We start from the raw sequence: 27221 nt of genomic DNA, 5'->3' as shown, positions 1-27221 counted from the left end.
ATTACCCCCCAATTCCCTCTTCCCTATCCCATCCTCCCCTTTTTCCTTTCCTCCTCCTCCTCCTCCTCCTCCTCCTCCCCACCCCTCCCTTTTGCCCTTCCTCTTTTTGGCCTTTGGGATTTCTCCCACAGGTGCGCTAGTTCCTAGGTTGGGGAAAGGATACCGGGGTCCATTCCATTCCGTTGAGGTTCTTGGCGGTGGCGTAGTTTGCCGTGGAATCTGGATCGCCTGGGGATGTCCCGATCCCTCTCCAGCATCCCGGAGTGTAGCTTTGGGTGTCTTTCGAGTGATGGGTGTATCTCTGGAAGCCACCTTCCGGATTCCAGGAGTGGTGGCCGAAGGAGGTATGCTTTGTGGCAGATACCCGGCCGCCCTCTCTTTTGTCCACCGAGGTAGCTCGGCAGATGTGAGGTTGCTATCCCAGATTGCTGGTTTACTGGCATGAAGGGTAGGGTATGGCACGGGTTCCATGCTGCATCTGCGCTACTAGCGGTGCTGAGGTCCTCTTGGGCGCGGAGGGAGATTTCCGGCCCTTTCATTCCTCCTGGGAACTATTCCTCCCCGCTCCCCCCTTTTTTTAATTTTTCTTTTTTCTTTTTTTTTCTTAAAAACAAAAAGCAAAGGAGTAACCTAACCATGGAGAACCCAATCCATGAACCCACTACCCCCAGGCCCCTTTTGATACCGCACCCCATTCTGACCCTGCCTTGTTTTTAGACCACTTCGGACACTCCTGATGCCCCTGTACCTCTTGCTGGTGCTGTTTCCTCACCCGCTTCAGGTACCGGGGCTTGGACTGACTCCTTCGATTTGTCTGACCTCCGCTCTCCTTTGACTATGCTTCCGGCCTCTCCCTCTACGGTACGGCAATTTTCAAATCGCCAGCCTGTTTCACGCCGGACCAACTTCGGTCCTACTCCTAAACGCCAACGTCAACCTCCTGATGATGCTCCTTCGTTACCTTCCCATCCTACTCGGAAAAGACCGACACGTCATGCACTCCCTCTCCATGCTGTTTCGCACCACACAATGGACTAAATTCTTTACTTTAAGACCGACTTCTTCTGCCTATCTTTCTGACCATAGTATTGGCAAAGCGCTCCTGCGTCATGTTGGTAGAGATATTTCATTTCATGCTCTCAAGAGCGGTACGTGCATCATCACTGTCCAGAATGCTACCCAAGCTCATGATCTTTCTCTCCTTTCGAATATTGATGCTGCTACTATCACAATTCTTTACTTTAAGACCGACTTCTTCTGCCTATCTTTCTGACCATAGTATTGGCAAAGCGCTCCTGCGTCATGTTGGTAGAGATATTTCATTTCATGCTCTCAAGAGCGGTACGTGCATCATCACTGTCCAGAATGCTACCCAAGCTCATGATCTTTCTCTCCTTTCGAATTCTTGTAATGGTACTGTCATTCTGCCCCATACCATAGTCCAACAGAATTTCCAGTCATGTGGCAATGACATTCTTGAACAGCTGGAACTCTAGGATCTCCCAATCCTCAAAGTAGACACTTATGTCCTTCCTGCCCGTGGGAGGAGACGTTACCCTTGCAATGTGGCTCGATTAACTTTTGACAGCCGAGAACTCCCGTCCTCTGTATACGTCGCGGGACATCGGTTACAAGTTTGAAAGGTAATACCTACACCGCAACAGTGTAGAAATTGCTGGCGTTTTGGTCACCCAGCAAAATGTTGCAGATCTATAGCCGAATGCCCAGTCTGTGGTGCCGATGACCATTCTAATACATCTTGCAGTCAACCTCCATCTTGCCTTAATTGTAATGAAGCTCGCCCTTCGTACTCCCGCCGTTGCCAGGTCTACTTAAATGAACGTGAAATCTGTTGCCTCAAAGAGGCAGAAGGTCTCCCTTATGCTATGGCAGTTACTCGTCTCCGCCTCCAAGGGGGACTACTCCATGTTTCTTATTCTCGTGTTTCAAAACATCCCCCCACTTCTGGGGTTCCATCTTCTGTAGCCTCCTCTGTTATTACCCCTCCCATAGCCACTCTGGCATCTAATCCTTTTGCTGTCCTTGGCTCTGACGTTCCGACTACGACTTGGTCTGTTCTCACATCTTCGCGTCCTTCCTCGCAAACCCCAGTATCGACAAGACCTCGTACGACACCTTATACCAATCGCCCCTCTACTTCTCAGAAGTCCAAAAAATCCACATTGCTCAATTCTTCTTTGCTCCTTCCTTCCCTTCTTCCACCTCCACACTTTACCCTTCCAGTCTCTGTGCCTAGTTCTTCCCCTCTCTCTGGCTCTATTACAAGTGTGGAGGTTCACCCTCCTCCTCGTACTATGCCTTCCACCCCCGTCCCCTCCCAAGTTTCTCCCTCTTCTGCCACCTCCCAGGTTTCTGCCTCTTCTGTCTCCCCCCACACTTCATCTCCAGTCCCCTACACTCTTTCATCCCCCTCTACTTTGGTACAGTCCATTACTGTCCCAATCTTTACTCACCCTCCTCCTCCTACCTCCAATGTGGTCTCCCATACATCTTTGAATTCAGAAACACTTGAAGCCATTTCAGAATATATTGCAGAGACTAAACCTTCAATGGACACTGATTCACCTCCTGTTCCTTCTCTTCCCTCTCCTCCATCTTCAGAACCCCATTCTTCGCAACGCTCCGTTCCTTCGCTGCTTGAACGTCTTCCAATGCCACCACACGTTGACTTTTCTAACCCCTCTAGCCTGTAGGTGCCCTTCCCTACGGATACCTGGTATTTTCTTCATTGCCAATCATGGCCTATTTACAGTGGAATATCCGCGGCCTCAGGGGTAATCGGGGCGAGCTTCAGATGTTGCTTTCCAGGTTTTCCCGTTGGTGCTTGCTTACAAGAACCAAAATTACACTCGGCTGTTTTCCAACCTCTCTCAGGCTATAATTTATTGTATTCTTCGGATCCTTTCTCAGATGGGACCTTTAATGAAAGTCCCCTTCTACGCAATGATATTCCGTACTGTCAACTATTTGTCCATACCTCGCTGCATTACACTGCAGCCCGTATCCACTTGAATAACTGGTTTACAATATGTTCTTTATATCTCTCTCCTCGAGCATTTTCTATCCCAGATTTTGCCTTTCTAGTTTCATCCTTGCCACCACCACTTCTGTTACTTGGTGATTTTAATGATCACCATTTCCTCTGGGGGGGGGGGGTCCTCATTGTGACTCGCGTGGCATCCAGTTAGAGGCTTTTCTTGCCTCTCACCCCCCTCCATGTTTTAAATACGGGTACTCCCACCCATTTTGATCCTCGCACTCATACTATCTCTTGCATCGATCTATCAGTCTGCTCTTCCTCCACTGCACTAGACTTCACCTGGTCTGTTCTGCCGGACTTACATGACAGCGATCATTTTCCAATCATTCTTACTTCTTCATATTCACCACCTTTCCGTAGCCCTCGCTGGCAATTTGATCGGGCAAATTGGGACCTTTACTCGCAACTCACTGCTTTTAGTGAGGTTCCTTCTTCATCCTCCATTGATGAGCTCCTACACCTCTTCTCGACGTCAGTTTATACCGCAGCTTATCATTCTATAGCCCAAACCTCAGGCAAGCATTCTCAGAAGTGCGTGCATTGGTGGTCTCCTGCTTGTGCTCGTGCAGTACGTTTGAAACGTGCTGCATGGGGCAGGTACTGATACAATAGAACCAATGAGAGACTTCTTGATTTTAAGCAGAAGCGTGCGATCGCTCGCCGTGTCATCCGTGATGCTAAATGCACTTGCTGGCGAGACTATGTTTCCACCATCACCTCTGCTTCCTCTATGAGTGCAGTCTGGAAAAAAGTGAGGAAATTGAGTGGTAAATACTCTCCTGACCCGGCTCCTGTTCTACGGGTCGCCGGTATTGATGTAGCAAACCCTCTTGACGTTGCCATTGAAATTGGCACTCATCTGGTCCGTATTTCCCGGGGGCTCCATCTATGCCCCTCGTTTCTTTCTTCAAAATCTGCCAGAGAGTTAGTACCCTTGGACTTTTCTTCTCTCCGAGAAGAACAGTATAATGTGCCTTTTACACTTCAGGAACTGGAGGCAACACTCTCAGCTTGCCAATCATCGGCAGCTGGGCCTGACGACATTCATATTCGTATGTTACAACATTTACATCAGTCAGCCCTTGTAGTCCTCGTACACCTCTTCAATCTTATTTGGGCACAAGGAGTTCTTCCCCAGCTGTGGAAATCGGCCATTGTTCTCCCTTTCCGCAAGCCGGGTACTATAGGACATGATGCCTCCCACTATCGTCCCATCGCTCTTACTAGTGCAGTTTGCAAAGTGATGGAACGTCTGGTAAATCGACGTTTAATGTGGTATTTAGAGACACACAACAGTCTCTCCGCTAGTCAATATGGCTTTCGTAAGGGCCGTTCTACCATAGACCCCTTACTACGCTTGGATACGTATGTTCGTAATGCCTTTGCGAATAATCACTCAGTTATTGCCATATTTTTTGACCTTGAGAAGGCATATGACACAACTTGGAGGTATAATATTTTGGCCCAAGCCCACTCCTTAGGCCTCCGAGGCAATCTATCATCCTTCCTTAAGAACTTTTTAACTGACAGACACTTCCGTGTTCGAGTCAATAATGTGCTTTCCCCGGACTTCATCCAAGCTGAAGGTGTCCCTCAGGGATGTGTTAAGATAAGATAAGATTTCGTTTGGATTTTTAACTCCGGAGGGTTAGCCACCCAGGATAATCCAAGAAAGTCGGTGCGTCATCGAGGACTGTCTAATTTATTTCCATTGGGGTCCTTAATCTTGTCCCCCAGGATGCGACCCACACCAGTCGACTAACACCCAGGTACCTATTTGCTGCTAAGTGAACAGGACAACAGGTGTAAGGAAACGTGTCGAAATGTTTCCACCCGCCGTGAATCGAACCTGGGCCCTCTGTGTGTGAAGCGAGAGCTTTAGCCACCAGACCACCGGGCCACTTTTTCTCCTTGCTATAAATGATTTGGCCTCTGTTCTTCCACCCAATATTTGGTCATCATTCTATGTTGATGACTTCGCTATTGCTTGTACAGGCGCTGACTGTCATCTCATTGCAGTTTCTCTCCAGCATGTGGTCACCCGTGTTTCCACTTGGACCACCGCGCATGGGTTTAAATTTTCCAGTACCAAAACTCACCAAATTACTTTCACTAGACGCTCTGTCATCTCCGATCATCCTTTGTATCTCTATGGCTCCCGTATCCCCGAACGTGATAGTCAGGTTTCTAGGCCTTCTCTTTGACCGTAGGTTATCCTGGAAACCTCACATTACCTCTCTGAAGGCAACTTGTCAAGCCGGCTAAACCTTCTTAAAACCCTTGCTCATCTTTCCTGGGGAGCTGATCGTCGAACTCTGCTTCGCCTACATTCAGCCCTTGTTTTATCGAAACTCAATTATGGTGACCAGATTTATTCAGCGGCCTCTCCTGCTACTCTCTCTAGCCTTAACCCCATCCATCACCAAGGATTACGTTTATGCCTTGGTGCTTTTCACTCTTCCCCTGTAGAGAGTCTCTATGCAGAAGCGAATGTTCCATCCTTGTCTGATCACCGTGATGCCCACTGCCTTCGCTACTATGTACGCTCTCACAATCCTTCCATTTATAGAACAGTCACCGATATTAGTAGACATTCTTTATTTGTTCGCCGCCCCTGTTTGCTCAATTCCTTTTCTCTTCGCCTACATTCACTCGTCTTCCCTTCAGTTACCACCTTTATATGTTCATGTAGCATCTCACTTTTCCCTACCCCCCTGGGAAGTTCCAGCTGTTCGGGTCTGTTTTTTCTCACTCCCTTGCTCGAAAGCCCAACTGCCTATGGTGACTTCACGCTCTCTTTTTGTTGATCACTTCCACTCTCATTCTCATGCCATCGCTGTGTACACAGATGGCTCTAAGTCTTCAGACGGCGTTGGATTCGCAGCAGTGTTTCCGGACAGCGTCGTGCGGGGGCATTTACTATCTTCGGCTAGCATTTTTACTGCTGAATTGTATGCCATTCTTGCAGCACTTATTCGTATCGCATCTATGCCTGTGTCATCATTTGTGGTAGTCTCAGACTCCCTTAGTGCTCTACAGGCTATACGAAAATTTGATACATCTCACCCCCTAGTTCTCCGTATCCAACTTTGGCTACGCCGTATCTCTACCAAGCATAAAGATATTGTTTTTTGTTGGGTCCCTGGTCATGTCGACGTACAGGGCAATGAACAGGCAGACACTGCTGCGCGATTAGCAGTACATGACCTACCAATTTCCTATAGAGGTGTTCCATTTCTGGACTATTTTGCTGCAATAGCTACCCACCTTCACACCCGTTGGCAACAACGTTGGTCAACTCTGCTTGGTAACAAACTTCATTCTATTAAACCTAGGTTACTGGCCGTCTTCTTGTCATCAGTGCCGAGGTTGGGAGACCACTCTCTCCCGCCTTCGCATTGGCCACACTCGTCTTACTCATGGGTATCTCATGGAGAGGCACCCTGTTCCTCTCTGTGAGCAGTGTCAAGTTCCAGTATCGATTAGCCACATTCTGTTAGACTGCCCTCTCTATCAACGAGCACGCAGAATTTACCTCCAACGTCGTCTTCGTTCTACTACTCTCTCTTTACCTTCCCTTCTTGCTGATGGACCTTCCTTTAATCCTGACTCTCTCATTGACTTCTTAACAACGACTGATTTACTCCACAAACTCTGATGATGATACCTTTTGCACTCCCCTCAGCCCTTTCTAGCTCAGTCTCTTGCTGCCCTTTACCCTTTCACCATCCACTGCCCCGCTTTTATCTGTAACCTATTACTCATCCATCTCCCTTTTGCCACCTGATACCCTCGCTTCCTTCCTGCCCTGCAGCGCTGTATAGCCCTTGTGACTTAGCGCTTCTTTTTGATTATAATAATAATAATAATGCCCTTAAAAATTCTATCCTAAACCGTTAAAACATAAGAATGGAGGAACACTGCAAAAGGCCTACTGGCCCATACAAAGCAGGTCCTTCTCAAAACTACCACTACCCAAGAACTTACTCCCGTACCCACAACACCAATCAAACCCAGCCCCTCCGACTCATATTTGTCCAATCTCTTTAAAGCTACTCAAGGTTCTAGCCTCTTATCACCCTACTCAGAAGACTGTTCCATGCATCCACAACTCTGCTTGAAAACCAGTACTTATTATCTATGTCCTTTCTAAATCTAAACTTATCCAACTTAAATTTATTTCTGGTTCTTACCTAGTTCAACATCCTCGGTACTTTATCATCACCTTTGTTTATGCCCATCATCCACTTGTACACTTCAATGATATCTCCCCTCAGTTCTACGTCTCTCCAGAGAGTGAAGAGTCAAGGCTCTATCTTCATACGGGAAGATTCCTTATACAGTAAATCATTTTACTTCTCTTACTTGTACTTATCTGTTAGCCTTATTGTAAACACTTAGGCACCAAACAGTGTTTATGAAAGCAATACATAATTTTCATTTTGCACCAGCCATCTCCCACCGAGGTAGGGTGACGCAAAAAAAAAAGGACTCACCATCATTCACTCCTTATTGTCTTGCCAGAGGTACACCAATGCTATAGTTAGGTGCCTCTCCAAACTGCACATATCCCCACCCTAGTGCTCTCACTCCAAAAACCATTCACCTCTGCTTGCTCATATTTAACATCCTCACACATGCCTGCTGGACATCAAAACCCCTCCCTCCAACCTTTCCTAGGGTGACTCTTACCCTGCCTTTCCTCCACTACATATACACCCAGGTCATCCTGTTTTGCTCCACCCTCTTAACTGTCAAACCACCCAAACTCAGCCCTCTGGATAGTACTTTTTGAAATCTGACATCTCCACCCTCTTTCTCACAGCAACATTCAAAACTGATAAATTAGACACATGTGCAACTCTTGGGTATCTTTATTGAGGAAACGTTTCGCCACACAGTGGCTTCATCAGTCCATACAAAGGAGAATCTTGAAGAACAGGAGGAGAATGAGGTAATCAGTCCCTCAACCTTGAGTCGATGTGGTCAGTCCATCAATCTTGAATAGAATTCTATTCGGTTCTCTGAACCACTGTCATCTACAAACATTCAAAACTCATGCTTCACATCCAGAGAAGTGTTGGTACTCTCGTCCATACCTCTTTTTGCCTCCATGGATAACTGTTACCACAAATGCCTTGATGCATCGCCCGCTTTTCCCCTCGTCAGTTCTATGGTTCACTTTTTTATGGACCCATCTGACAAGTTCATTCCCAAATACCTGAACACATTCACTTCCTTCTCTCAATCTGATATCCAGTCTTTCATTTCCTAAATTTATCCTCATCTTGCTCTTTCCTGTTTTCCTTTTATATGCCCTCCCAAATTCATCCAACCCTTGCAACTTCTCAATGTCAACAGCTCATGTGCAGAGAGGATTAAGGAGGTAAGATGGGTATTAATGATCAAAGTTGCATTCATGGGAGTGCTAAACTCATAGGGGTCAATCAAAACTAAGTGTTAAACCCACAAGGGTCATACAGCACTTAGAGGACTGGAAAGCATTCAGGTTTGATCCAAGGAAGCAGAGAGTAGGTCTAGTTCCTTGGATCTAGAGCCTCACTAACATCAAGGAACGGGGGGTAGATGAGCAAGTGCAACGTTAAATCCCCCAAGGGCTATTTAACAGTTCACAGCAAAGGGATAATGGGAAAGTGTAAAGGAAACACTGATACAGTATTGGATGATACTGTAGTTAACCACAGAATCAGTGACCTAAGGGTTTAGCATTTTCCCATGAAAACATAACCACAGAACTGTAATTTGCAATAGTGGTATTCCAAGGGCAGTCAGTCATCATCAAGGCATTTATTGAAAATGGTTTGCATAGTCTGATAAATTCTGTAAACCAGAAAATGCTTCATATATATATATACACTAAGGGGGAGGTGCACTAAACCTGTAGGGGCCATATGGTGCCTAAAGAAACGAGGCATTCAGGTTCACATGAAAGGGGAGGCAGGTCCAAATCCTTGAAACATAAGCCCACACCTACTTCAAGGACCCTTGCTTAAGAGAGGTCATTAAAAGATATGGCTTTAAATGCCAACAAGGCTGTGGCTGCAGACATGGATAGCCCCCATGTGTTATGCATTGAAACCTGCTACATCCTGTTACTTTGCCTAGAAATTAGACCTGACCATGGAGTTACAACCCAACAGTGAACAATGCATTCATTTTGTGAAAGGGTATTTAAAATGGGAGACTGTGATGATTCATCAAATTTTTATTACATTCAAGGACTAATAAACCTGTAGGGAGTCACTCTTGGAATGGAAAGCATTCAAGTTTGATCCAAGGTAGAGAAGGGGAGGCTCAATTCCTTGAATGAAAAGTCCCTCACCAGCTTGAGGGAAATATAATTCTAAAGTCTAATCTTTAATTATAGGTCAAATGAGCTTTAGAGGGTATGCATCCTTGTATGAAAACACAGTCTCTCTTCACTCAATGATGGAGTTCTGTCTCCAAGACCATGTCTGTAAACAAATTCGTCGCTAAGCGAGGAATCACCCCTTACCGATACCTCAAAGATGTCACCACCTGATATTAAAACCTTCACTGTTAACGGTAATACAACTTGAAATAAGTCAATGACTTACTTCTGAGATATTCCAGGAAATGTGCGCATAGCCGATTACTTGGGGGGAGAATCGCACTTTTTTCAGTCTTCACAAAAGAGCGATCGTCTATAGTTACCCTTCAGGCACATAACATTTTCTGTAATCGTCACGGTCACTTTTTTTTTTTTTGTATCCCCACTGCACCTATACCTCTCCACAATGTCAGTTTTTATTAATTTTGGCCTCTTTATCAAGCTTCTGTGTTATTTATGTTATATCTAATATTATTCTGGAATAAATATGATTCTTAGATAACCTTTATTGATAGTAATAGTATAATTATACAATGTGTATTTTATAGTACCGTGAGGCACATCTCTGTTCATCATGGTGAATCATCAGTTACTGAGATGCTCTGCTAGCTGTATCTCCCTCTCTGCTGTAGCTCCACCCACTTTTTAGAAATGCCAAATGGTGAATTAAATTGAAAGAAAAATAGAAAATAATAAACAAAGAAACTCCAACTTGATAAGTTTGTTTTAATTTGCATAACTCTTACATATTGCAGAAAATTGTAATTACTGTAAAGTATAAAAATGATATACGAAAAAAATTCAAATTACAGTATAAAAAGAGATATTTAGATTAACATTTTAATCATGGAATCCTTCAGAGTACTGGTTCGGGGTCATCATCAAGGTTATCAGGAGCTGTAGAGGGCCCGGGAGATGATGGCGAGGAAATGGAAGAACTTGTTGGGGTTGGGGTAGGGGTCCTGGGTGTAGATGGTGAGAAGAATTTCATTAATGTGGTCTGCTTTGTAATTTTCTTTTTTTCATCATAAAGTTCATGACAGCATTGTAAGAGTTCATTCATTTGCCCTTCCACTTCTGTGAACCGTTCAACATTGTGGATCCATAGCCTCCAGTTCTAATATAGCTACATTCACTTTCGCTTCCACATTGGCTAACCCCTTTATAGTAAACTTTTGTACTTCCAATCTTTCCTCTTCTTCCTCTATAAAGTGCTGCTGCACTTCCAACTCTATTAAATCATCGTTAGTTAGCTCTCCCTCGACATATTCCACTAATTATTCAATATCTTTCATGTCAACATCTAAATTAAGCACATTAGCAAGTTCTGCAGTTTTTTTTTATTTGTGACATCAAGAAGTTTGACTTGTTCAAACCCTTCGAAAATATTCACAAAAACTTTTAGGCATTTTTTCCATATGCCTTGCATACACTGTTTTGTCACTCCCTCTGAAGCTGATGCAATGTTCCTTATACACTGTAAAATGTTGTATGATTTCCAAAAAACATGAAAGATTATTTCATCATTTTCTGTTGCTGCTACAGCTTTGGAAAAAGTTGTGTGCAAATAGTATGCCTTGAACATAGCTATAGCTCCCTGGTCCAGTGGCTGTAGGATAGTAGTCGGGTGGCCCGGGGCATTATCAAGCAGGAGGATAATTTTAAAGGGAATGCCCTTTTCTAGACAATAATGTTTGACGGAGGGTATGAAGCAGTTGCTGAACCAATCCTCAAATAAATCTTGCATCATCCACACTTTGTTATTTGCATGATAGTAAACAGGCAGCATGTGTTTACTAACCTGCTTCAATGCATGTTGGTTGTTGGAGAGATAGATGAGGAAAGGCTTTAACTTGAACCCAACAACATTTTCTCCCAATAACGTGACCCTGCCCTTAAAAGCCTTGAAACCAGGCAATGTTTTATCTTCTTCATGTATGTAGGACCTTTCAGGCATTTTCTTCCAAAAAAGTCCAGTTTCACCCACATTAAAGATCTGTTCTGGACACTATCTGCCTTTCTCGATGATTTTAATTTTATCAAAGTAGTCGACAAATCTTTCCGCTGCTTCTGCATCTGCACTTGCCGCCTTACCACTGACAATCCTATTATGCAAGTTGAATCTCCGATGAAACCGTTGAAACCATCCATGGCTTGCCATAAATGTTTCCATTGACTCTTCACCTTCACATGCCTTCAGAGTCTCAAAGATACTGTGTGCCTTGGCTTGAATTATTAAATGGTAGAATGCGCCAGCTTCAAGTCATCGGCTACCACTTGCACTTTCTTCCTTTGTTTCTTGGTGCTTCCTTCAGGAGAAGTCAAGATTTTCCTTTTTTGCTGCACAATAAAGTACAAATTTGTTGTATCTGGGCACCTCTGCAAAGACAGTGATTATGTGTGAGTGAGGTGAAAGTGTTGAATGACGGTAGTATTTTCTTTTTTCGGGATTTTCATTCTTCTTGGGTCACCCTGCCTCGGTGAGAGACGGCCGACTTGTTAAAAAAAAAAAAAATGTAGTCTTGGTGACTGTGAAAGCTAGTGTACTGAGTGGCTGTGGGAACCACACTGAGATGCTTGATGCTGAAACATCGTGACTGTGAAAGCTAGTGTATTGAGTGGCTGTGGGAACCAGACTGAGATGCTTGATGCTGAGACATCGCGCTGCTCGTTTCCATGACCCAAGTTCTCATACAGCATACAATACAGACTCGTTGGAGAGCCCATCGTAACTCTGAGTTGTCAGTAAATGAGTACATCGCTACTGTTTTCTGCAGTATGAACAATAATGTACTTTACACGTAATAAACCATTGTTATGCACAAAAAAAGTGGTGATGTAGCAGCCACAAGGCTCTTAAACTAATTCATCATGTATGCTCTGAGGCTGAGAATTTCTCATTGTTGGAACCCAAAAGAAAACAGAGATAAAAGTAAATTGACAAGACAGCCTAAAAAACATGTTACAGAAGTCACTGTTCATTTATTGTAAAAAATTATAAATTCAGGGAAAACTGGCAACTGAATGATGGTGTAGGTGAGAGTGAGCCCACGCAATAAACTGGTGCAGGTGGCCTGTGATTCAGGAACTATCAAAAGAGACAAATCCGTAGTCGTTCTAGCCTGTACTGGACAAACGTTGGATCTGTCAGACTTGGTCTGATGATTCGAAAGACAACTGGACGCTTTTGCTACGAACAAAATCCAGAATTATGGACTTTCTGCCATTTTGTACAATGCTTTCCATGTTGATTCAGCCACTGATTTTATCTGCAATTGCCAAAACCCATTAAATAGAGGTTTTACTGTAATGTATGAGGACAGACATGCTGAACATTGTTAAGTATTTTATATACCATGCATATACTTAAATATAGAACAGGCAGTATTGGCAATTCCTATATTGTTACATTGTTTAAGCAGTACCTTGTTATTGCTGCATAATAAACTCAGTGCTGGATTTATAATAAATAAAACATTACTTTTGTTATTAATAACTCTATGAAATTGTAATGACGATTGTAAAAAAAAAACTCGCTGAACAGAGTTCAAACTCTCAGTTAAGCAACAGTACAATACTGTTAACTTATGTAAAAGTAAATTATGGCCATAAATTAAGATTCCCATGATAAAACAATTCTGCAACAGAAATCTTTCTTGCATATACATCACACCTTTCTGCACAAGCTCTAACATCAACCATTCTGGATAACTTCTGTTACAATTAACTGAACAGAAGACAAGACCTAATTGCACTTCCCTTACTCTTGCAATACTAGGCTCGACCCTCGATCTGGAAGGTGATTTGGGGGTCAACGCCTACATGGCACAGGGGAATGACAGAGTATCACAGTACAAATAATACTGTGCTCTAATAAAACTTTAACCCTTAAACTGTCCAAACGTAGATCTACGTTCATGTGCGTAGCACTCCGAACTTTCTATTTTACATGCTTTATGTAAAAAAAAACGTAGATCTACATTCGGAGCACTACGCATGTGAACAAAGATCTATGTTTGAACAGTTTAAGGGTTAATAATCACATTTCCAGTTTTTTTTTTAACACGTCGGCCATTTCCCACCGAGGCAGGGTGATCCAAAAAAAGAAACACTTTCACCAGCACTCACACATAATCACTGTCTTTGCAGAGGCACCCAGATATGACAGATTAGATGTCACTCCAAACAGCCAATTTCCCAAACCCCCTCCTTTAAAGTGCAGGCATTGTAATTCTCACATCCAGAATGCAAGTCTGGCTATATCCTACTATTCAGCAAAACAATCTTGATAAAAAGAAAATTTTAAGTAAACAATTATGTCATATCTAATGTTTTTAAAATCCTCACATTATTCAATGGTACTGCAACTTTACTACACTATATTTCTAAACAGCATCTAATGGAGAAAAATACTTGGGATATAACACCTGATGAAAGCAAAAGAATTATTTGGCAAGATAAAGCTTGACATATCTTTCCATTATCTTGCACCAATTAACTCACAAATAATAATATTTGTGTAACTTAAGGCACTTGATTCGAAGAATTGGGGCTATCTGCTCTTTCCTTGGATCAAACCTGATTACCTGATGGAAATCAGTCACACTTCCTGGCTGTATTGGATTATCCGAAGTTAAATCTAAATAATGCATGTTTTATGTGCTTATGTGTGCCCTTGGGACTGTTTCTAAGCTATGTACTAAAAATGTTAATAAAATTTAATAAACATGCCAGCCCCCCTCTCACTGATTTGTATGGCATCTATGGGTTCAATGCTATTCCATTTATGTAATAAATGATTTTTAAACTACCTCAAATTCATTTGGCCAAAGCTTGAAATTCATCAACTTCAGACGTAACATAGCCTGTACCTACTTACTCTGGCCTTTGTGGTAGGAGAAGTATCATTATAATACACCTCTTGAATTCAAGGGCCACAATTTGTTGATCCAGTATTCACTACAAATTTATGAACATGAATTTACAATACTGCATTTTATACACTTTTACAATAATTTAAGTACATACATAAATTTGTATGCATACATAGTACTGTACCACAATTAAACTTTTTCTATACAGTACATCAATCAAGATCAAACAGTAATGGTAATACCTACAGTATAAATTTTTACTATTCAAAGCACTATTATTTCATAATAAACTCTTCAATTTACAATGAATGAAACATAATTTCTCTTATGAATAACCTGCAAAATTGTAATGGCATGATTGTAAACAACTCACCAAACAGAGGGATCGAACCCTTCGTTTGGAGAGTTTAATTATCGTACTAGTACTAATGTAAACTCGTATGAAAAAATAAATTAAGTATGGTCACATATTAAGATTTCCATGATAAGGTAGTTATGGTATAAAAACCTCTGTCACAGATAATGCTGATATTATAGCCAATCTTTCTAAATAAACTCAAATGACACCCATCCTGGATAACTCCCATTACAGTTAACCAAATACAAGACAGACCAAATTACACTTTCCTTTACCCATGCAATCCTATGCTCCACAACGGACTATGACAGTACAGTATAGATAATACTGTACTCCAATATGAGCCTTAATAATCATATTCCATTTATACCCTGCTATATAACAAACTAATTTTGATAAGAATATTGTAAGTTATCAGTTATATCTAATGTTTTTAAAATTCGTCACGGTGTATGACCCTCGTGGGTTTAGCACTTAGTTATGATTTTAATAATAATAATCATAATAAAATTCCTCACATTATTCAATGGTACTGCAAGTTTACTTCACTAGATTTCTAAACAGCATCTAATGGAGAAAAAACTAAACACTTACAAACGTTCGAGTGCTTCTTGTAAAGGCACAAGTAATGTGTACGATTTTTACTTCTTCAATGATTAAGCATCCACCATCCTATTTGAAGAGCTCTTGGGATACAGCACCTGATGAAAGCAAAAGAATTAGTTAGCAAGATAAATACATTCCTTAGAAAAACATCAGCACTGTATGACCCACATGGGTTTAGTGCTTTCTTGTAATGTAATAACAATAAATATAATAATTAGAAAATTATTACCTACTTGGTACACTGCTGGTTATATCCATAGACTAATTTAAAGTTACTGCATCTGTTTAGCTCAATTTAAAAAAAAAAAGTGTAATCGAAGGCACTTGATTCAATTAATTGGTATTATCCTCTATTTCCTTGATTCAAATTTGATTACCTGATTTAAATCAGTCACAATGTTTTGCTTTATTGGGTTATGCTAGATTACATCTATGTACATAATCATGCACTTCTAGGTGCTTACAGAATGTTTGCCCACAGGACCATTTATATGTTATGTACCCAAAACATATATAAAAACTGCTTATATTTACCTGGCCCCTGCAGGTTTAGTGCTAGTTCATGAATGTAGTTGAACTGTTTGGCTAAGGCTTGAGATTCATCAGCATTAGATGTATCAACAAAACCAGTAGCAATTTACTCTGGCCCTTGTGGTAGGAGAAGTACCACTGTGATACACCTCTTGAATTCAAGGGCCACAAATTGTTAATAGAGAATTCACTCAAGGAAAAGAATTTTAGGAACAGAAATTTAAAATTCTGCTAATTTTAATAACTAATATTGCATAATTAAGCTATAAATAATATGGTGCACACATTTATATTTATATAAATATAGCACACAAATATACAAAGTGCATACTGTATAAAGGATATACAATGTACAGTACATATTTACATACTGGTGTCTACTGTACTGTGTATTGTTAAACACAAAAGAAAGGTACTAGCATGCAGTGTATTTCATGCAGACTAACTCTAATGTTTACATACTACATGCTAAAAAAGTGAGGTAGCTAAGTGAACAATAATACAATTTTAAGTATACATTAAAATTGTACTACTGGTACTAGTTATCTCACTTTTGTAGTCTGTAAGCATTAAGATTAGTCTGCCTGAAATGCACATCATGCTAGTGACTTTTTTTTTTCTGTTCAACAATATTTAATTACATGTAAACTATATTTTGTAATGCTGCAAAAAAAGAAATAAAATTTGTTGCCTTGGAAGTGACACATGAATGCAAAATCTAATTCAATTTCCTGGCCTAACTAGTTACCACAAATCATGTAAAACTACAATTACATCAGTAAAGTACATGATAGTGATGAGACAACACCAAAATTATTGCTGATACCAATACTCAATCTTAGGCCAATACTGACACCATCAAAATTTGACAATACCCACCGATGCTGATACTTTGGTACACCACATTACATGAAAAAACAAAGTGACCTAAAACTCAGTGTAAGAACATAAGAACATAAGAATGTAGGAACACTGCAGAAGGCCTACTGGCCCATACGAGGCAGGTCCTTATCAAAACGACATCTACCTAAAGCTACTCAAGAAAAAACTCCCGTACCCCTTAACACCAATCAAACCCAGCCCCTTCCACTCATAAGGAAACAAGTTTTTTCATCTCAACAAACAGATGTGACCACAGCAAGTAACCATTGTTTTCCAAGCCTGCATAACATACACATACATCACTCAAAAACCCAAAGTTTAACTAAAAAAAAAAAAAAAACAGTTAAGACTTATCCCCCCCTCTCCATTATTTTATATAAGAATCTGTGTCCTACTTTTTCTTGGTAAAACTTTTACAATGCAGCTATTCACATGTAATTTCTGAAATCTGCTAGAGTATACTGGTTTATATAAAACACTATTGTCTTGTTCAATACCCAGTTTTGAATATACGTATCCTTTTCTTTTGTATATTCTGTTTTATATACTAAACATTATCATGTGTTTTGCATATTATCTTGAATAATATTGCTATTCTTTATATAATAATTACTACTGTAATTATTGTTAGTGGATTTCTTTGTACTTAACAACATTTTATAAAACGTAAATCACACATTGTAACCTTTGCAAAGAAATAAAAATCTGTATTGCATTGGTACTAGAAATTAATATATTAATATCATATTTTAATAATTATTGCAATCATTATTTGAAGAATAGTATTACATAACTTGAACTCTTCCCTAAAACTAATTCCTTATTGGCACATTAGTCCATTATCTCTATAAGAGCCAATTTACTGCAGACAAAGACTGCAAATATTATATTTTTGGAATAAAATAAGGTAGGATAACAGCTCTTAGCCTGTAAAATTGATATGAAAAAAAAAATCTTAAATGTAAGATATATTAAGTGTTGATGCCTCATGACCATTATAAAAAAAAATAAGTTTGCATTATATATAGATGGTTTAAATAAATGCTTACGTAAAGACAGTGTCTCCATGGACACAGGTCTAGGGATGCTGCACTAGCATCCTCGTGTTCCACATCTGATGCTGTTTCTCCTACACGCTCTCACAACTTTTATCACGATACGTGTTTTTCTTTTTCCTTCTGTCTCGTCTTCAGGATACATACAGTTTGCTTAAGAAGTTCATTCCTCCCGAGGACTGCACGAGTTGTGACATAGAATAACATTTCTCCGTGCGCCCACGAGGTCGCCATCACCATCTTGCTTGATGCTGTAGTTGGTGAGGGCCACCAAAGCTGACGTCTGAGTGTTGGTTTTTATAAGGTAAAAATATGTTACCCAAATATGGGTGGGAATTATTAAGGAAACTAAGTTTAATATGGGAAGGAGAAATGGGAACAAAATGCTCCCGATTAGGTTAGGTGGACTACCTTGCATAAACCCCGGTAGCCTTTTTTTCTGAGTCAAAGGCATCAGGCTTTCCGGAGTCTTACAAGGACCTGATGTATGGCGCCCGAATCAATTTATCAGAGGATTGATTCAAATTCAAATTTTTATTTCTTTGTGTTGCATACAAGCTGCAGGTTACGTGTAAGAAGGTATTGGTACACACAAAGAAAGCCACTGTCATGCACTATCATTAGGTTCCTTGATTTCCAGTGGAGAAATTCACTGGTGGCTAAAGGTCTCGCTTCACACGGCGAGGGCCTGGGTTCAATTCCCAGCCAGAGTAGAAACATTGGGCGTGTTTCTTTCCACCTGTTGTCTATGTTCCCCGTCAGTAAAATGGGTACATGGGTGTTAGTCGACAGGTGTGGGTCGCATCCTGGGACACTGACCTAATTTGCCCAACATGCGGAGCATAACAAGGGGCTTTCTATATAGTATGTCATTGTTGTCAGCTAGACCTGTATACCTTGTACATGTACTTGTAGTAAATAAAGATATTATTACATTATTATTATTATTATTCCCTCAACAAAGCGTCCTTATTAGATCGGGAGGTGAGATTTTATTTTCCTAGTGGATCAACACCTGGTAGTTTCACTGGCAAATCATTGACGTTATATAGTAACACCATACTCACCATGTGGGTAGTCACCCAGTCTATCCTGTGGACGATAGTCACTCCATAATCATATTGTGGATGATAGTCACTTCGTAACCATACTGTGGATGTTAATCATTCAACACCCATCCTGAGCCGGAGATCGATTCCGAACCCTCGGTTCGGGATCGATCCCCGGAATTAGTGAAACATTGGGTACGTTTCCTTTCACCTGCTGTCCCTGTTCACTTAGCAGTAAGTAGGTACCTGAGTGTTAGTCCACCGTTGTGGGTCGCATCATGAGGGACAAGATTAACTTAGGCTGCCCGAAGTGCTCTGAATAACCAGGGGCTTCTATAAGTATGTCATTAAATTGTAAATGAAAAATAAAATAATATCATGTAGGTCTGTATCACTTGTATTATATACGTTGTAGAAATTAAGATTATTATTATTATTATTGCAGAGATAAACTGGACTAGCATAATCGAAAGTAAAAAGAACAACAGATATATTGAACATGAGGGTATAGCTCAAATTCGTCTTATGCTTGGCAATGGGGTAGCGGGACCTTGCTTTATTAGGCCAATTATTTAGATATTCTATTATATATCCTTATTGTTGTTTTCTATTAGAAAATAACAAACGTTATTATGTGTTTTATGTATGTATAATGAGAATGAAAGCCAGGCAAGAAGGAATAAGACTGGAATGACCGAAAGTGTCGTACTAGGTGGGTGTTCCATGAAGAACTGGCAACACATGACAGAAGCATCAGTGTTATTTGACACGTGGGGTGGTGTACATCAATCTGATTTTGCTGGTAAGTAACTTTTATGTGTATATATAGTTTTATTATTTTATTTCTCACGTTCCATTACTGTATTTCTGCATTTAAAACAAATACTAATGTATTCTAATGGTGGCACTTTAAGCTTGCATAAAACAAAACAATGAAGCAAATCTGATATTATTCATATTCTTGCGGTAAATTGTTAAAAATAAATGTTAATGAAGTGTTGGAGTAGCGACTGACTGTTGATGCTGACAGCAACAGCTACATCCCCTCCAGCGAGGTTCCTTGGCGCCAGTGAGGGGATCTTGGTTCAGGGAATTGTAGCTCATTCCTTTCCTGGTAATAAACCTGAATACCTCCCGTTTTCCCAGGTGCTGTGTGAACCCTGTGGGATTAGCACTACACTGACTATAGGTTAGGTATGGTTTGTCAGGAAACAGGACAAGTGTTTCTTGACGTGGGTCTCATGTGATGACCCGCAGCTGGAGCTTTTGGTCGCCTGACCGAGGCCTTCAGCTGGCTTACCGGTCCACCCCTTTAAAAATTATGGTTAGGACTCATTGTTCCTACTACTATCTTCATGATTATAATCGTTACATACCAGCTTTCATATGGTGCTCATATGAGCAACCAGATTATATAATCTCTCAACTGAAAACCCTTCCAGGAAGGTACCTTGATCTAAGGAATTAGATTCTTCTCTTGGAGAGAGATGAAGGCCTTCCATTCCCCAGGCACTATATGACTCCTATGGGTTTGGCGCTTCTCCAGATTTAAAATAATAAATTCATATGAGGTATTTAGTAACTCGTCATGAGTTATCCTCCATCGCTCCCATCTTGTTCCTCATCCTCATATCCGACATAGACAAGGATGTCAGCCACAGCACTGTCTTCCTTTGCAGATGACACCCGAATCTGCATGACAGTGTCTTCCATTGCAGACACTGCAAAGCTCCAGGCGGACATCAACCAAATCTTTCAGTGGGCTGCAGAAAACAATATGAAGTTCAACGATGAGAAATTTCAATTACTCAGATATGGTAAACATGAGGAAATTAAATCTTCATCAGAGTACAAAACAAATTCTGGCCACAAAATAGAGCGAAACACCAACGTCAAAGACCTGGGAGTGATCATGTCGGAGGATCTCACCTTCAAGGACCATAACATTGTATCAATCGCATCTGCTAGAAAAATGACAGGATGGATAATGAGAACCTTCAAAACTAGGGAGGCCAAGCCCATGATGACACTCTTCAGGTCACTTGTTCTATCTAGGCTGGAATATTGCTGCACACTAACAGCACCTTTCAAGGCAGGTGAAATTGCCGACCTAGAAAATGTACAGAGAACTTTCACGGCGCGCATAACGGAGATAAAACACCTCAATTACTGGGAGCGCTTGAGGTTCCTAAACCTGTATTCCCTGGAACGCAGGAGGGAGAGATACATGATTATATACACCTGGAAAATCCTAGAGGGACTAGTACCGAACTTGCACACGAAAATCACTCACTACGAAAGCAAAAGACTTGGCAGACGATGCACCACCCCCCCAATGAAAAGCAGGGGTGTCACTAGCACGTTAAGAGACCATACAATAAGTGTCAGGGGCCCGAGACTGTTCAACTGCCTCCCAGCACACATAAGGGGGATTACCAACAGACCCCTGGCAGTCTTCAAGCTGGCACTGGACAAGCACCTAAAGTCAGTTCCTGATCAGCCGGGCTGTGGCTCGTACGTTGGTTTGCGTGCAGCCAGCAGCAACAGCCTGGTTGATCAGGCGCTGATCCACCAGGAGGCCTGGTCACAGACCGGGCCGCGGGGGCGTTGACCCCCGGAACTCTCTCCAGGTAAACTCCAGGTATGGCCCACTCAGGATTACAACCTTATTTTATTTTTAATCTTAATTTCTCCAGTATAACCTCTGCTCCTCTTTCTCCATGTACTTTATCCGTTTCTTTGACTTTCTTATTCATAGTAATAACCCTCGTGTTGTAGATAGTCTTTAGTATGATAATAAGATGTTATCTCCATTATAGAATAATAATAAGATATTATAACCTTTATATAATAATAATAATAATAATAATAATAATAATAATAATAATAATAATAATAATAAGGTAAAAGGACCCCAATGGAAATAAGTCACTGACTTTTTTGGGTTATCCCAGGTTCTCTACACATATGCTGCTATGTATGATGATCTATTTACTATTTGTGTATACCTGAATAAACTTGCTTATTCTTCACCCATCTACCGATTCTCCTCGTCACTCCCAACCTTGCTTCTCTCCATTCCCCGTTGCAACTTTTCACCCCGCTTCCCTTTTCTTTACTCTTTCCCTGCTGAGTGAGTATCAAATGGTATACAATACCGACAGGTTGGTAGATAAGACACATAGGCAACATTATTCCGAAACGTTTCGCCTACACAGTAGGCTTCTTCAGTCAAGTACAGAAAGTAGGCAGGAACAGTAGAGATGTGAAGACGATGTAATCAGACTTCATGGGTGACGGACTGATTACATCGTCTTCACATCTCTACTGCTCCTGCCTACTTTCTGTACTTGACTGAAGCCTACTGTGTAGGCGAAACGTTTCGGAATCAAGTTGCCTATGTGTCTTATCTACCACCCTTTCCCTGCTCTTCATATCTTCCCTTCTCTTCGCCTTTTCCCTGCTCTTCATATATCTCTCCTGCTTATTGTATCTCTCCTCTACTCTGTATAAATCTGCTCATCGTATCTTTCCTCTTCGTATATCTTTCCTGCTCGTCTCTTTTACCCGTTTCTGTTCACCTCGAACCCCTGGTTATGTTCGTCCCTCATTCCCCCCCTCCCCCAACATTCTTCTTTCTTATAAAATCTATATAAGTAAGGGGTTCATTGTTGCCAGTGAAGAGCTCTTAATCCAAGAAATTGGAGCTACCCACTACTTTCCTGAATCAGTCTTGATTGCCTACTATTTCTCATTCCACAGGCGCTGTATAACTCCTGTGGGTTTCACGCATCTCCTTAAGTACAATAATACTAATATTATAATAATAATAATAATAATAATAATAATAATAATGTATTTTGAACCTTTCAGGTTCTTGGCTTACCTTTTCTCAGCAGATAAAAAGTTATCTATCTTTTTTCCACGTATTCTCTCAGGATACTAATATTTAATTTAATTTTTACAGGTAGTGACACAGGGAATACATAGTACATCAGTGCATCACGATGCCTGGAGGAACATCGGAAGTTAAGCCTCCGAATGAGGAAGTTCAGCAGCTCCTGCTTTCCGTCAAGGATCAGGTGGGGGTGGCAATACTCTTTACATCTCTCATTTAAATGTTCCAGTAGTGTTTTGAGGTTATTCATAGCCTTTGTTCTTATTTCGATATGGTTTTTATGTTTAATTTAATGTAGATACAGTATTTAGATTAATATATAATTTGCTGAAATGCTGTCAGCCCTTCTCTGTGAGACCTTGGTAAAATTTCAGGCAGTTATTTTTAGACTTGAGCAAATATTTGTTAAGATAGTGAACACATTCATGTATGACTAGGCACCCTTACGGTGCTGTTTATCAAGGCTTTTTAGTTTGTGAGAGTATGTTTAACTTATCAGTTATACTACTATATGTTAAAAATAATGAGGAGAGTTCCTACATAAGCCAACCCACGACGCTGGCAGTCTTCCTAGCAGGAATTTAGTTACATATAGGTTTTTGAGCTGAGCTTACAAAAAAAGTAATTTATGCATTTATATCTTAGCTAAAAATAATAATAATAATATACATTTTTGCGAGCTTACGGAGAAAACTACTATCTGTGCATTTATATTTTATTAATAAGAAGATACGTTTTTCTTATATTTTAAAGCTAGGAATTTTCATTAAAGGCATTGGTGTAAAGCACACAGGCTGAACCATAATTTTTAAAGGGGTGAACCGGTAAGCCAGCGGAAGGCCTCGGTCAGATGACCAAAATCTCCAGCTGCGGGTCATCATATGACTAAGACCCGCATCAGGAAACTCTTGTCCTGTTATCTGACAAACATTATACACAGGCACATAGGCTGTATCTCCGTCTCTAGGAAGTTAGACAGGTGTAAGAATATCCGTTGTAATCAGCAGCTGTGACTGTATCTTTATCTTCCCTCACTTACACCTGATAAGACTCATCGTTCTGGAAGATTAAGAAAATAAAAGGCAGCGGTATATTACATTACCCGTGACACATAGCCAAAAGCCTTACTGTTTCTATCCCAAAAGATATAGGCCTAATAGTTATAACTAGGCCTGCTAATTATTAGGCCTAATCACTTGACAGGTTGAGGAGAAACTGGGACGGTCTGTATCGCAGTTTAAACTTCTCTCCTACAAGACCCAAGTTGTGGCAGGAATGAACTACTTCGCTAAGGTAGATACTTCAATTAAAAAATTAACCTCTTACACTTAATGTGATAAAAGTGTATCACATTATCTGGTATTTTCCTCATTTTTTTTTCATTTTACGATTTTCGTTCCTCTGGTATGACATGTTGGAATACATTTTATTTTTTTAATTAGTCCCCAGTGCATTTTGAATCTAGAAGCTTTCCTGCTTGTTGACTCGTCTTGTTTTTGTCTTAATAAAAAATGACAGATTAAGATCAAATTATGACAAAATTAGTTATTTAATATGAACCCATTTTTTTTATTTGTATATAGTCTGATCAGCACATTAACTGTGTTCAGATTGACATTGGAGAAGAGGATGTGGTTCATGTACGTGTATACAAGGACCTGAAGCAGAAGGTCTCCCTACACTCCCTGCAGCATCCCAAAGCTCACCATGATGATCTCACTTATTTTTGACTTACTCTCTTGCTATGTAAGTTTATTTAGGCATTATAATTGTACTTATGTGTACCTGTACCTAAATAAACTTACTACCCACAAGTTTGGGACCCAGTTCTCTTAAGCCTAGTATATTCCTTGTGCAAAAGGCTATTATTGTAAGAATTACTTCTAACTTGATTTTATGGATTATTGCCATTATAAACTGTATTTCTTCTGTAAATTACTTTGGCTAACATAATGCTAGAACCCAATTTCTTGATTCATTATGTGCCTCTTTAATATTTTGATTACCGCCCACAAGATGGGTATGAGGTAAATAATGTTATCCAGCTATACTAATATGATCCATTAAAGAGTTTCCAGAACCCATGGGACCCCCGCCATTAATTTACCGCACTTCCGTCAATTCCACTAATATTTTTTATCCTGCTTCACCAATCGAATGTCTAAAGGCGGCATTATCTGACCACATGACTATATGTAATAAAGATCGATGACTCAAATATTTAAGTTATATAAGTCACGGCCACAGGAACTTAATAAATTTACCCAATACTAGTTTTAATTATTTATAGTATGAAATTCAATATTTTGTAGATTTGAATTTTTTTGCTTAGAAAAACTACTTTGTTAGGCTGTCAAGGAATAAGGGATAAATTTTTAACATGGCACAATAGAGACGCATGACAATATGTTCATAGATATCTGACACATGATTAAAGTATTTTTAACTTTATGTAATTTAAAAGAATGTTAAACAAATGCTTAGCATCTTCATTGTTATGTAATATTGTGTATTATAGTCATGGGGTTCCTCGGGAATGCCTTGATGCCAGTGAGGGGCTCTTGATCCAAGGAACTGGGCGTATCCTCACCTTCCTTGGATCAGACCTGATTGTTTCATTCCCTAGGCCCTATGTGGAAAATACTGTATATATTTTCCAGAAATTCAGTATTTATATGTAAATAGATGGCCATACTGTATTTAATAATATTTGTCATAGAAAACGGAAAGCCTGCGTCTGCGCAGACGAGACTCGCCATCTTGGTTTTGAATTTTGTACAAACGTTGGTGTAATGGGAAGAATTTTTCGTGCTCTAGAGGTTAAAATTGTGTTGACACCTCTCAAATAGGAGGCGAAATTGGTGGATGTGCATTCCTGCGTAACTTGAGATATCAGACGACTGGACAAGACAGCTCCAGGAACCTCAGATAAGCTCTCTAGATTTGTGTGTAATTCTGGCCAGCATTATTTTCATAGATTTAGTTAGAGTGAGGTTTTCTGAGTATGATACACATCAATCTCCAGTCAAATTGGTGAGTGATATTAAGATATATTTTCCTTCTGTTATGCAATTGTGTGTATATATATAACCATTTATTATTTTTAATATACAATCCACAAATTTATATATTTACCAGTATTCCTGGTGTATGTATATTTCATTTAATTAATAGGTCCAGAGCAACTTGTGGTTATGACAGTGGTAGGTATCGAAGGGGGACATTTTTTGCGACCTAGGTGTCCCAAATTCCTACTTATCTATGTAACATTGATAAATAATAATTATCTTTGTTATCATTTACTGTTATGTACATAATTAGTTACATTCAGATAAATGCAATTTTCCACACCCCATATGGCCCCTATAGGTCCAGCTCTTCAACTGATAATATTCATGGGGAAGCGCTGATCCCACAACGGTCATGGGACTGCTTTGGGATATAATCAGGTTTGATATAAAAAAAACTGAAGTGGAACTCCAATTCCGAAATATGGATATTATCATCTTAGGATGATAGCAATTCAATACACTATTCTCTCAAGCGGGAGATCCCTTAATTCTGATAGAGGGCTCCTGGTCCAAGAAATTAGAGCAACCTTTCCCTTTACCATTACCAAAATTCTGTATAACCCTTAAGGGTTTTGCGTTTCCCAGTGAATATAACACTGGAGGGTTGTGAAGGTACGGGTACCCCCTTAACCTTGCCTGCCCCTAACCACATGCATATTGGGTCATGCAGCAACACTGCATGTGTCGAAAATCAGGTCATGGTAAGTGACGGTTACCATGGTGAAGTTAATACTTGTACCATCGTACCCCTCAGGGAAGGTTCCTTGATGTTGGTGAGGGGCTCTTGATTTAGGGAATTGGATCTGTGCTCCAGTTCCCCGAATTAAGCCTGAATGCCTTCCACATCCCCCCCCCCAGGCGCTGTATAATCCTCCGGGTTTAGCGCTTCCCCCTTGATTATAATAATAATAATAATAATCTTCAGTCATAGAGTAGTTAGGAAGTGGAATAGTCTGGCAAGCGATGTAGTAGAGTCAGGAACTATATATAGTTTTAAGACGAGGTATGATAAAGCTCATGGAGCAGGGGGAGAGAGGACCTAGTAGCGGTCGGTGAAGAGGCGGGGCCAGGAGCCGAGTCTCGACCCCTGCAACCACAATTAGGTGAGTACATGTCTATACATCCATAATGAGCACAGTATCACCTGCTTATACGTTGTGGTACATGAGTGTTGGTATTTCTAATCTATGCTTGGCATGACACCCCTCAAGGGAGGTTCCTTGACGCTGGTGAGGGGCTCTTGATCTAGGGACCCCTCAGGGAAGGTTCCTTGATGTTGGTGAGGGGCTCTTGATTTAGGGAATTGGATCTGTGCTCCAGTTCCCGGAATTAAGCCTGAATGCCTTCCACATCCCCCCCCAGGCGCTGTATAATCCTACGGGTTTAGCGCTTCCCCTTGATTATAATAATAATAATTGATCTAGGGAATTGGATCTGTGCTCCAGTTCCCTGAACTGAGCCTG

General features: G+C 40.6%; 1 protein-coding gene and 1 long non-coding RNA gene across 3 annotated transcripts; one reads left to right on the top strand and one right to left on the bottom strand.

Annotated features, from left to right (window-relative positions):
* Positions 1 to 10146: 10146 nt before the first annotated feature.
* On the bottom strand, positions 10147 to 18011 carry LOC138854757 (uncharacterized). Its single transcript, XR_011393929.1, has 3 exons — positions 17735 to 18011; positions 15261 to 15367; positions 10147 to 12703 (listed from the first exon to the last, which is right to left on the bottom strand). It is a non-coding gene; the product is annotated as an uncharacterized lncRNA (long non-coding RNA).
* Positions 18012 to 19436: 1425 nt separating this feature from the next.
* LOC128697792 (cystatin-B) lies at positions 19437 to 24776 on the top strand. Of its 2 annotated transcripts, none has more exons than XM_053789700.1 (4): positions 19437 to 19591; positions 22757 to 22871; positions 23891 to 23980; positions 24271 to 24776. In XM_053789700.1, exons 2-4 carry the CDS (start codon positions 22797 to 22799, stop codon positions 24415 to 24417), a joined length of 312 nt encoding a protein of 103 aa, XP_053645675.1. In that variant the 5' UTR covers positions 19437 to 19591; positions 22757 to 22796; the 3' UTR covers positions 24418 to 24776. The 2 variants fall into 2 exon arrangements, with proteins under 2 accessions (XP_053645675.1, XP_053645676.1); XM_053789701.1 differs by having other exon boundaries at positions 19441 to 19591; positions 24298 to 24776.
* The last annotated feature ends 2445 nt before the right edge of the window (positions 24777 to 27221 follow it).

This window comes from Cherax quadricarinatus, chromosome 68 (assembly GCF_038502225.1).
Source record: "Cherax quadricarinatus isolate ZL_2023a chromosome 68, ASM3850222v1, whole genome shotgun sequence".
Lineage (NCBI taxonomy): Eukaryota > Metazoa > Arthropoda > Malacostraca > Decapoda > Parastacidae > Cherax > Cherax quadricarinatus.
This window is presented reverse-complemented; position numbering and strand designations above follow the sequence as displayed.

Coding starts and splice junctions, on each gene's coding strand:
- LOC128697792 (XM_053789700.1), top strand. CDS start 22,797: ATGCCTGGAGGAACATCGGAAGTTAAGCCTCCGAATGAGGAAGTTCAG. Junction 22,872..23,890: donor TGCTTTCCGTCAAGGATCAG/GTGGGGGTGGCA, acceptor ATCACTTGACAG/GTTGAGGAGAAACTGGGACG. Junction 23,981..24,270: donor GAATGAACTACTTCGCTAAG/GTAGATACTTCA, acceptor ATTTGTATATAG/TCTGATCAGCACATTAACTG.